General features: G+C 52.0%; 1 protein-coding gene across 1 annotated transcript; it reads left to right on the top strand.

Annotated features, from left to right (window-relative positions):
- Positions 1 to 10,592: 10,592 nt before the first annotated feature.
- LOC142243824 (uncharacterized) lies at positions 10,593 to 11,893 on the top strand. Its single transcript, XM_075316027.1, has 2 exons — positions 10,593 to 11,099; positions 11,333 to 11,893. Exons 1-2 carry the CDS (start codon positions 10,662 to 10,664, stop codon positions 11,891 to 11,893), a joined length of 999 nt encoding a protein of 332 aa, XP_075172142.1. The 5' UTR covers positions 10,593 to 10,661.
- Positions 11,894 to 12,009: the final 116 nt, after the last annotated feature.

Raw genomic sequence — 12,009 nt, 5'->3', positions numbered from 1 at the left:
ATGGAAGAAAAGAGGACACATATAGTGTCCCCAGCATGCTCCCTTCTCACCCCTGGATGGTGTTGTAAGGTTGAGGTACCTATTGCTGGTACAGGGCTGGAGCCTGACATGCTGTTTTCCTTCCACATCCCCTGGTAGGGCTCTGTGGAAGTGGGATCCTGCCGGCCTCTCAGCTCTGATGCCGGGCTCCATCCACAGACCCATTAGAACCTGATGGATTCGGAGCAGGAGTACGATCAGGGACAGGGCCCTGCATCTTACAGGTACTCTGTGTCCCCGGCAGGCACAGACACACTCCGGGCTGGCTGGGTGTTGTAGTGCGCCGGGGACCGCAATGTTGGAGTTGTGTCCCTACAGATTACTGGGGGATGTTTTGTGTATGGGAACGCAGCGCCGACCCCCTCTGGACCGGGCGGCGCTGCTGTGACTTGTGGTGCGCCGGGGATCCGCCGTCCGCGCTTTTACGGCGGCGGCGGTTATAACTTTAGTCCCCGGCTTTTTGGGCCTAGGACGCCGGCAGCTCCGTTTCGTTCCCGCCCCCACCCTGTCATTCAGGGTAGGGGAGAGACGCTGTTCGCAAGCAGCGACGAGGGCTGGAGCCTGATTTACATGCTCCAGCCCTCACACTATGCACAGAGGGAAGCAGGCTTCCCGCTCTTGGCCAGGAACGCCCAGGGCCCGCCCCCCTTCCTCTCTAGAGACGCCGGCAGCCATTACATGCATGCCTGGCTGGAGGAAGGACGCAAGGCTCTGGGAGACCTGGACTAGGGGCTATCTGGCGACCACACACCCGCTTTTTAAGCGGGCGGTAAGCGATTTTTCTGTGCTGGTCCCTCTAGTGCCTCACTGTGTGTCAGTGTACTGGGTACATATATATAGATATTGTATTTCTTGCACTGTGAGGTGCGCTTCTGGCTGCATATCCCAGATCACTCTGTGGAAGCAGCAACATGTCATCCTCAAAACGCAAGGCGGCCAAGGCAAAAAGGGCTGTGTATACTGCGTGTGCTGCATGTGGGGCTAATCTACCAGCAGGCTCTGATGACCCCCATTGTGTGCAATGCTCCGACCCGGTGCTGCTTCGCCAGCCGGAGTCAGGAGAGGTAGCGACCCAGGCTGAGACGCTTGTAAGTTCTGCCCCGGTGACAGGGACGGACTTTGCAGTTTTTGCAGATAATATGTCTGTATCTATGGCAAAAATCCTTGAGACCTTGCAATCTATGCATGGGGCTCAGTCTCTGGGCACGGAGAGGCCTCTGTCCTCAGGTCCCCCTTACTTGGAATGTATCCAGCCCACAGGGGGGTCCCCGGCTTCACAGGCCGAGGGTTATGACTCAGATGATGGCCCCAGCCACCCTAAGCGGGCTCGCTGGGAAAGACCCTCGACGTCTTCACACTGCTCAGGGTCTCAGCGCAATCAGTCTCCCTGTGATGTGTCTGATGAGAGTGATCAGGAATCCACTCCTGGAACCCCTCTCAACCTGGATACCCCGGATGGGGATGCCATGGTAGACGACCTTATCTCAGCCATCAATAGGCTGTTGGATATTTCTCCCCCAGCCCCTTCAGCAGAAGAGGCGGCTGCGGAGCAGGAAAAGTTTCGTTTCCTTTATCCCAAGCGTAAATTGAGTGCTTTGTTAGATCACTCTGACTTCAGAGAATCAATTCAGAAGCACGACGCTCACCCGGAAAGGCGTTTCTCTAAACGATCTAAAGATACGCGTTTCCCTTTCCCCCCTGAGGTGGTCAAGCGCTGGACACAGTGTCCAAAGGTGGACCCCCCGATTTCCAAACTTGCAGCTAGATCCATAGTTGCAGTGGAGGATGGCGCTTCACTTAAAGATGCCAATGACAGACAGATGGACCTTTGGTTAAAATCTGTCTATGAAGCTATAGGCGCGTCGTTTGCTCCGGCATTCGCAGCCGTCTGGGCTCTCCAGGCTATTTCAGCTGGCTTAGCAAAGGTGGATGCTATCATGCATCCAGCAGTGCCGCAAGTGGCGCACCTTACCACGCAGATGTCGGCGTTTGCGTCTTACGCTATCAATGCGGTCCTAGAATCTACCAGTCGCACCTCAATGGCGTCCGCCAATTCGGTAGTTTTGCGCAGAGCCTTGTGGTTAAAGGACTGGAAAGCGGATGCTGGTTCCAAAAAATGTTTAACCAGTTTGCCTTTGTCTAGAGAGAGACTGTTTGGCGAGCCATTGGCTGACATCATTAAGCAGTCCAAGGGTAAAGACTCCTCTTTACCACAACCCAGAACACCCAAACCTCAGCAGAAAAAGTGGCAGCAGAGGTTTCAGTCCTTTCGAGGTTCGGGCAAGACACCATTTACCTCGTCCAAAGGGACTCAGAGGACGCAAAGAAACTCAGATTCGTGGCGGACTCACACACGCCCCAAGAAAGCAAATGGAGGTACCGCTTCCAAAGCGGCTACCTCATGACTTCCAGCCCCCCCCCTCCGCATCGCCGGTCGGGGGCAGGCTCTCCCGCTTTTCCGGCATTTGGATGTCACAGGTCAAGGACCGGTGGGTGACGGACATTTTGTCTCGCGGGTACAGAATCGAGTTCAATTCTCGTCCTCCAGCTCGGTTCTTCAGAACCTCCCCACGGCCAGACCGAGCAGATGCTCTGCTGCAGGCGGTGGATTCCCTAAAAGCGGAAGGAGTGGTTATCCCAGTCCCTCCTCAGGAACAAGGGCAAGGGTTTTACTCCAATCTCTTTGTGGTTCCAAAAAAGGACGGCTCGTTCCGTCCTGTTCTGGACCTAAAACGGCTCAACAAGCATGTGCACGCCAGGAGGTTCCGGATGGAAACCCTCCGCTCTGTCATTGCCTCAATGTCCAGAGGAGACTTCCTTGCCTCAATAGACATCAGAGATGCTTATCTCCACGTGCCAATTGCTACAGAACATCAACGTTTTCTACGTTTTGTGATAGGAGACGACCATTTTCAGTTTGTAGCTCTTCCATTTGGTCTGGCGACAGCCCCACGGGTCTTCACCAAGGTCATGGCGGCGGTGGTAGCAGTCTTGCACTCTCAGGGACACTCGGTGATCCCTTACCTAGACGATTTATTGGTCAAAGCTCCCTCTCAGGAGGCATGCCAACTCAGCCTGAATGCTACGCTGGAGACTCTACAGTCTTTCGGATGGATCATCAACTTTCCAAAGTCGATCCTATCACCGACTCAGTCACTAACGTATCTTGGCATGGAGTTTCATACTCTAGCAGCGATAGTGAAGCTTCCGCTGGACAAGCAGCGGTCACTACAGACAGGGGTGCAATCTCTCCTACAGGGCCTGTTGCATCCCTTGCGGCGCCTCATGCATTTCCTAGGGAAGATGGTGGCAGCCATGGAAGCAGTTCCCTTTGCGCAGTTTCATCTGCGCCCACTTCAATGGGACATTCTCCGCCAATGGGACGGGAAGTCAACGTCCCTGGACAGGAAAGTCTCGCTTTCCCAGACGGCCAAAGACTCTCTACAATGGTGGCTCCTTCCCACATCATTGTCTCAAGGAAGATCTTTCCTGCCCCCATCCTGGGCAGTAGTCACGACAGATGCGAGTCTGTCAGGGTGGGGAGCAGTATTTCTCCACCACAGGGCTCAGGGGACGTGGACTCCGCAGGAGTCCACCCTTCAGATCAATGTTCTGGAGATCAGAGCAGTGTATCTTGCTCTACTGGCCTTCCAACAGTGGCTGGAAGGAAAGCAGATCCGAATCCAATCGGACAACTCCACAGCGGTGGCATACATCAACCACCAGGGAGGGACGCGCAGTCGGCAAGCCTTCCAAGAAGTCCGGCGCATTCTAATGTGGGTGGAGGACAGAGCATCCACCATATCCGCGGTTCACATCCCAGGCGTAGAAAACTGGGAAGCAGACTTCCTCAGTCGCCAGGGCATGGACGCAGGGGAATGGTCCCTTCACCCGGACGTGTTTCAGGAAATCTGTCGCCGCTGGGGAGTGCCGGACGTCGACCTAATGGCGTCCCGGCACAACAACAAGGTCCCGGCATTCATGGCGAGGTCGCGCGATCAAAGAGCTCTGGCGGCAGACGCCTTGGTTCAAGATTGGTCGCAGTTTCAGCTCCCATACGTGTTTCCACCTCTGGCGCTCTTGCCCAGAGTGCTACGCAAGATCAGATCCGAGTGCAGCCGCGTCATACTCGTCGCTCCAGACTGGCCGAGGAGGTCGTGGTATCCGGATCTGTGGCATCTCACGATCGGTCGACCGTGGTCACTGCCAGACCGACCAGACTTACTGTCCCAAGGGCCGTTTTTCCATCAGAATTCTGCGGCCCTGAACCTGACTGTGTGGCCATTGAGTCCTGGATCCTAGCGTCTGCTGGATTATCTCAGGGAGTCATTGCCACAATGAGACAAGCTAGAAAGTCGAATTCGGCTAAGATCTACCACAGAACGTGGAAGATTTTCTTGTCCTGGTGCTCTGCTCAGGGAGTGTCTCCCTGGCCATTTGCATTGCCCAAGTTTCTTTCCTTCCTGCAATCGGGGTTAGAAAAGGGCTTGTCGCTCAGCTCCCTTAAAGGGCAAGTTTCGGCACTATCCGTGTTTTTTCAGAAGCGTCTAGCACGTCTTCCTAAGGTGCGCACGTTCCTGCAGGGGGTCTGTCATATTGTGCCCCCGTACAAGCGACCGTTAGATCCATGGGATCTGAACAGGGTACTAGTTGCTCTCCAGAAGCCGCCCTTCGAGCCTCTGAAGGAAGTTTCCTTTTCTCGGCTGTCGCAGAAAGTGGCGTTTCTTGTTGCAATCACATCGCTTCGGCGAGTGTCTGAGCTGGCAGCTCTGTCATCCAAGGCTCCCTTCCTGGTGTTCCACCAGGACAAGGTTGTGCTGCGCCCCATTCCGGAGTTTCTCCCTAAGGTCGTATCCTCTTTTCATCTTAATCAGGATATTTCCTTGCCTTCTTTTTGCCCTCATCCGGTTCACCGGTATGAAAAGGCCTTACGTTTGCTAGATCTGGTGAGAGCACTCAGAATCTACATTTCCCGCACGGCGCCCATACGCCGTGCCGATGCACTTTTCGTCCTTGTCGCTGGTCTGCGCAAGGGGTTGCAGGCTTCTAAAGCCACCCTGGCTCGATGGATCAAAGAACCAATTCTAGAGGCCTACCGTTCTGCGGGGCTTCCGGTTCCTTCAGGGCTAAAAGCCCACTCAACCAGAGCCGTGGGTGCGTCCTGGGCATTACGTCACCAGGCTTCGGCTCAACAGGTGTGCCAGGCAGCTACCTGGTCCAGTCTGCACACTTTCACCAAGCATTATCAGGTGCATACCTATGCTTCGGCGGATGCCAGCTTAGGTAGAAGAGTCCTGCAGGCGGCAGTGACACCCCCGTAGGGGAGGGCTGTTTTGCAGCTCTAACATGAGGTATTTATTTACCCACCCAGGGACAGCTTTTGGACGTCCCAATCGTCTGGGTCTCCCAATAGAGCGCTGAAGAAGAAGGGAATTTTGTTACTTACCGTAAATTCCTTTTCTTCTAGCTCTTATTGGGAGACCCAGCACCCGCCCTGTTGTCCTTCGGGATTTCTTGGTTGTTTGCGGGTACACATGTTGTTCATGTTGAACGGTTTTTCAGTTCTCCGACGTTATTCGGAGTTAATTTGTTTAAACCAGTTATTGGCTTCCTCCTTCTTGCTTTGGCACTAAAACTGGAGAACCCGTGATACCACGGGGGGGTATAGCCAGAGGGGGAGGGGCCTTGCACTTTTGGTGTAGTGCTTTGTGTGGCCTCCGGAGGGCAGTAGCTATACCCCAATCGTCTGGGTCTCCCAATAAGAGCTAGAAGAAAAGGAATTTACGGTAAGTAACAAAATTCCCTTCTCGCTGATCACCCAGAGTTTCAGGATATCCTCACAAAGCAAAGGGAGAAGCCTGACAGGCACTTCGGTAACCGAAAACTCATGGAGTCCCGGTACCCTTTTGCTTCACCTGCCCCTAAGGGCTGGGCCGATCCGCCCTCGGTCGACCCCCCGGTCTCCCGCCTTACCACAAAGACGCTCCCGTCTTTACCCGATGGTTCCTCCATCAAGGACCCGACAGACAGGTGGAGCACCTCGCCCGCTCTGCTTTTGAGACTGCGGGTTCCTCCCTCTCGCCCTCCTTTGCCTCTGTGTGGGTCGCAAAGGCGATCTCGGTCTGGGCAGAATCCTTTAACACTTCGCTTGAGGAATCCCAGTTCACTCATACCTTCACAGAGGTAACAGCTCAAATTGCCGCTGCAGCGGAGTACCTCATGCAGGCCTCCATGGACGCTGCTACCTGTGCAGCGTTTGCCGCCTCAAATACCATAGCCATCCGTAGAGCTCTCTGGCTCCGACAATGGCGAGCGGACTCTGCCTCCAAGAAGTCTCTCACGGGCCTTCCCTTTTTTCCAGACCGATTGTTTGGCGAACGACTGGACAAGCTCATTTCTGATGCCACTGGTGGAAAGAGTACCTCCCTCCCCCAGCAGAAGTCCAGGACGTCCTTCACCAGACGTCCACAGTCCTCGTTCTGCTCCTTTCGGAACTCATTTGGTTGGTCGACATCCCGTGCTGTCCCCGCCACCAGCCGCGGACTACGCAGGGACCGACCGACCTCAGCTCTCCTTGAAACCCACTTCGTCATGGCAGCCTAGACCGAAACAGTCCAGGACTAGGGAGACTCTGCCACGACGTTTTTCCCCCTCATGACTCCTTTGACCCTTCGGCCTTGCCACCACCCCAAGGGTCTTCACCAAAGTCATTGCGGCCGCCATGAGCGTCCTTCACGCCAGGGGAGTAGTCGTTCTCCCTTACTTGGACAACCTCCTCATCAAGGCCCCCTCCTTCCGCGACTGCTCAACCAGCGTACAGATCACTGTGGACACCCTATCCCGCTTAGGGTGGCTAGTGAATCTGGACAAATCATCCCCGATCCCATCACGATCCATCTCCTTCCTGGGCATGTCCCATGACACTCGTCGGGGCTTGATCCTTCTCCCTCAGGACAAGGCGATCGCTCTTCAACAAGCGGTACGCTGCCTTCTACGTCCTCCGTCTCGCTCCATTCGATTCAGCATGAAAGTGCTCGGCAGGATGGTGGCGGCTATGGAAGAAGTACCCTTTGCTCAACTGCACCTCTGCCCACTGCAGCTAGCCCTTCTAGCGGCCTGGGACAAGAGCCCCTTCTCCCTGCACAGACATCTTCACCTGACGCCTTCAGTCAGGTACGCACTCCGCTGGTGGCTTCGATCCTCATCCCTATCGAAGGGGAGATCTTTTCTCCCAGTGAACTGGCTGGTCCTGACCACGGACGCCAGCCTCCTAGGCTGGGGAGCAGTGTACTGGCACCACACTGCTCAAGGACGTTGGACGCCCCAGGAGTCTTTCCTACCCATAAACATCCTGGAACTCCACGCGATCTTCCTCGCGCTCAGGGCATTCTGCCCTCTGCTAGCGGGTCGTCAGATTCGTGTCCAATCGGACAATGCGACAGCTGTAGCCTATATCAATCGGCAGGGGGGCACCCACAACAAAGCGTCTTATCTCGAGGCCCACAAGATCCTCAGCTGGGCCGAATCGTCGGGATCAGTGATATCAGCGGTACACATACCGGGGGTAGAGAACTGGGCAGCAGACTTTCTAAGTCACCAAGGCCTGGCCGCCGGAGAATGGTCTCTCCACCCAGATGTGTTTTTACACATCTGCACTCGCTGGGGCACACCAGACGTGGACCTAATGGCCTCAAGGTTGAATGCAAAGGTACCCGCGTTCATAGCCAGGTCACGCGACCCGCAGTCCATCGGTGCAGATGCTCTAGTCTGCTCCTGGCACCACTTCCGCCTCCCTTACATATTTCCACCTCTACCCCTGCTGCCGCGGGTAATCAGGAAGGTCAAGGCAGAGGGAGTCCCGGTGATACTGATAGCACCGGACTGGCCCAGGCGCTCCTGGTACGCCGAATTAGTATAAATGCTCGCAGACGCACCGTGGCACCTTCCAGACATCCCAGACTTGCTGACCCAAGGGCCCATTTCCCATCAGAACTCCAGAGCCCTGAAGCTGACGACATGGCCTTTGAGACCTGGGTATTAACAAGAGCGGGATTCTCCCCCGCGGTTATTTCCACCATGATCAGCGCCCGAAAGCCTGCTTCATCCCGCATTTACCACCGTACGTGGAAAATCTTCCTTTCACGGTGCAGGGAAACTAACGTCCAGCCCTATGCCTCTGGCCATCCCCAGAGTTCTAGACTTTCTACAGTCTGGCTTGCAAGCGGGGTTGGCTCTCAGTTCCCTTAAAGGGCAGGTCTCAGCTCTCTCAATCTTCTACCAATGCCGCCTGGCTCAAAAACCGCAAGTCAAGACCTTCCTCCAGGGCGTTTCCCATCTAGTTCCCCCGTACAAACGGCCGCTGGAACCATGGGACCTCAACCTCGTTCTGGACGGTCTACAGAGGTCTCCCTTTGAACCCCTCAAGGAATCCTCCCTTGCTCTTCTGTCCTGGAAGGTAACATTCCTGGTGGCAATTACGTCCATCAGACTGGTTTCGGAGCTAGCAGCACTCTTTTGCCGCAAGCCTTTTCTGATCTTTCACCAGGACAAGGTGGTTCTGCGCCCCCTTCCGGATTTCCTTCCAAAGTTTCTTACCCCGTTTCATTTGAATGAGGACATTGTTCTGCCTTCCTTTTGTCCACACCCGGTTCATAGGGTGGAAAGGTCAGAGCTCTCAGATATTACATATCCAGGACAGCCCCCTTTAGGAAAACTGACTCTTTGTTCGTCATTCCTGAGGGGCCTAAGAAGGGACAGGCAGCTTCTGGCTCGCTGGATTCGCTCTGCGATCCAGGAAGTCTGCCGCTTGCAACTCAAGCCCATTCGTGGGCCATTCGGCATCAGGCTTCAGTGGAACAGGTGTGTAAGGCTGCGACCTGGTCTAGCCTACATACGTTTTCAAAGCATTACAGAGTCCATTCCCAGGTTTCAGCTGAGGCAAATCTGGGTAGGAAAATTCTGCAAACGGCAGTAGAGCACCTCTCTCAGTAGGCGCTCCAGGCTGTCTGGGACTGGTTTCTAGTCCTTGGGTTGTGTTGTCTTCCCACCCATGGACTGCTTTAGGACGTCCCATGGTCCTGTGTCCCCCGATGAGGCGTCAGAGAAAAACGGATTTTTGTGTACTCACCGTAAAATCGTTTTCTCTTAGCCATCATTGGGGGACACAGCACCCACCCTGTTGCCCTGTTGGGCCTTGATTCTCTCAGTACCTTATTTGGTTATGACTCTTCTTTTCTCATGTTCCTCTGTTGAGAAGTTTTTACTGGTTTTGTTTTTTTTTCTCTCCTACTGCTTTTGTACTAAAACTGAGGCTGCCTGGCCCGGCCAGGGGGTGTATACTGCAGAGGAGGAGCTATGCTTTTGCATCTACTTAGTGTCCTCCTATGGATAGGCAGCATAACACCCATGGTCCTGTGTCCCCCAGTGATGAATAAGAGAAAACTATTTTACGGTGAGTACACAAAAATCCGTTTTTTTTCCCCTTGTGTGTATTGAACCAAAAAAACAAGAAAAAGAAAGGTAAATTGGATATAATTTAACACAATGAAAACATTTTTAGGACCTTTCCACAATTCTGGATAAACAACTTTGTTTCAAGCATATGATGTTCATTAAAACTCACCTGCAGCAAGTAGGTGTGGGCAATATGAAAATCACACCTGAAACCAGATAAAAAGGGGGCGAAGTTGACTCAATCTTTGCATTGTGTGTAAAGGTCCAGTCACACATAACGAGATCGTTAACGAGATCGCTACTACGTCACACTTCCTGGATCGTTTGAGTCGTTGTTGAAATCGCATGTTGGGTGTCACACGTAACGACTTTAGGAACGAGCATGCGTCCCGTATAACGATCTTTCAAATCGTTGGGACCATGTCACACAGCAACTATGTTAACGATTCCGATCCTATTAGGGGCATAGTGAAATGCAGTGAGCCAAGTAGGCGTGCATTTGTGTCGCCTTTTCCATACCCCCCTCCGCTTTCATTGGTGGCCAATACTGCGTTCTGATTGGGCTGGCAGGGGGCGTATCTAGCGGTTAAATTTTGTATCGCGTCACCCTTTGTCACTTCTTTTGAGCTTTGCTTTGAGATAGAACCTGCGACTCCACCCTGATTCCTTCGTCCTTTGTACCCGGTCGCTTTGTTGGTGTGTTTTTCGGATCGAAGCCGCATCTGCACCCGGAGTTATCCCTCCAGCGTTCTCGAGTGTCGGCGAGATCGCATTTGCGATTTGCGATTCCGCCAGGATTCTACATTGATAGACGAATATACACTTCTTTGAAAAGGTAGGTCTTTTTGGGGGGGGCTCATTTTTGTTTAATGTTCTTGCTGTTATATATAACATGTTAATATTTATTATGTGAGTTAATTAAAGTTGCTGGCTTTTATCTGTGTGTGTATAATGCCTTTTACAGAGGGGTCTCTCCATAGTGCCGTTTGTAATGTGTCCTATCCTAGCATCGCTGGCTCTTTTGTCTCTCAGCTACAGCCGCCATTTTGTGTTTCTGCCACACATAGGGGCGGCCATTTTAGTCTCTGCCACACCATAACCCAAAATTGTGATTGGTTTATTGCAACTTCTTTTATGTTTACATATAATTTTTGCATTCTTTATTTCAGATGTCTTATTACAACAAAGAAGAGTTTGTGCGTGAGCTTCTGGATTTGTATAAATCACTGCCCTGCTTGTGGAAAATCAAATCCGCAGAATATTCGGACAGAATAAAAAAACAAGCCGCCTATGCCCAACTGGTGGAGCTTTTTAAAAAACACAGTGGAGGCGAGGCGGTGGATGCCAAACTTGTAAAAAAGAAAATACAAGGATTGAGGACTGTTTACAAGAAGGAAGCTAATAAGGTGGACAAATCCAAAAAGTCTGGGGCCGGCACCGACCAGGTGTATGTTTCACCTTTGTGGTACTTTAATCTCCTTGAATTCATAAGGGACCAGGAGCTACCTCGAAGGATGGAAAGCTCCTACCAACCAAACCAGGACCTGCAAACAGACATCCCAATCGATGACATCCCGATCGATGACAACACCTCCGCTGTTGTAGATGTAAGTACCTTATTTGTTTCACGGTACATAGCATTAAAACTTTTTATGTACATGCCATTGATGAATACAAAATAGTAACTTCTTGTTACCATGATTTATTGTGCAGTTTTGAAAAGTTATCCCTTCCAGTTCAGATAAGTACACTCCAATACAATTTTGTCACACTTAAATTAAATATAATACCTATTAAAATGTATGGCTTTTACTTAACATTTATTTTTCTGTTCCCTCAGACAGATATCAGTCAGACAGATATGGTGAGGCCACAATTGAACGAGAACCCCACCACGTCTATCGAGCCTATTGTGGAGGATAATGAGGCACCTGCGCCCTCTGGTGAAATGCGGCGAACAAATTTCCGCAAAAAGAAGGCTGCCCCTGTGACATCCGCTGAATTTTATTCTTTAGCATACAAACTACTATCCCAGCCAAAAAGCACTCCAGTTGATAGCTTTGCGACATTTGCATCAGACAGACTCAGCAAACTGGATTCCACACAGAGAGAGCAAGCAGAGAGACTAATGTTTGAAGTCCTGAGAAAGGCAGGCCGAGGAGAACTTGATGACACTGACACTATATGTAAGATGAACCAGCCCCATCATTCAACTTCATGGATTCCTCGCCAGCCCCTGCGAAGTACACCAAAGAGGATGCATCCACCAAGCTTGAACCTTGACCTCCCCCCACAGTATCTCCCCCCACATTATCCCATTTATTCAAATGAATCATTTTTATCCCAACTGTCGTCTCCCACCCGGCCAGAATATGCCACCCAATATGAAGAGGGCAACTAAATTTTGTTATTTGTTTGTAATTTTAATTGATTGTTATATGTTCATTGTAATAATAAATTTATGTTGGTTCAATCTTGCTGCCTGCTTTACTTAATTCAGCATATGGTTGTGATGCC

Source organism: Anomaloglossus baeobatrachus, chromosome 6 (assembly GCF_048569485.1).
Source record: "Anomaloglossus baeobatrachus isolate aAnoBae1 chromosome 6, aAnoBae1.hap1, whole genome shotgun sequence".
NCBI lineage: Eukaryota > Metazoa > Chordata > Amphibia > Anura > Aromobatidae > Anomaloglossus > Anomaloglossus baeobatrachus.
This window is presented reverse-complemented; position numbering and strand designations above follow the sequence as displayed.

What these genes read in the sequence shown, in the direction of transcription:
- LOC142243824 (XM_075316027.1), top strand. Translation starts at nt 10,662, where the DNA reads ATGTCTTATTACAACAAAGAAGAGTTTGTGCGTGAGCTTCTGGATTTG. An exon ending in ACACCTCCGCTGTTGTAGAT is followed by an intron (nt 11,100 to 11,332) that starts GTAAGTACCTTA and finishes CTGTTCCCTCAG; the next exon opens with ACAGATATCAGTCAGACAGA.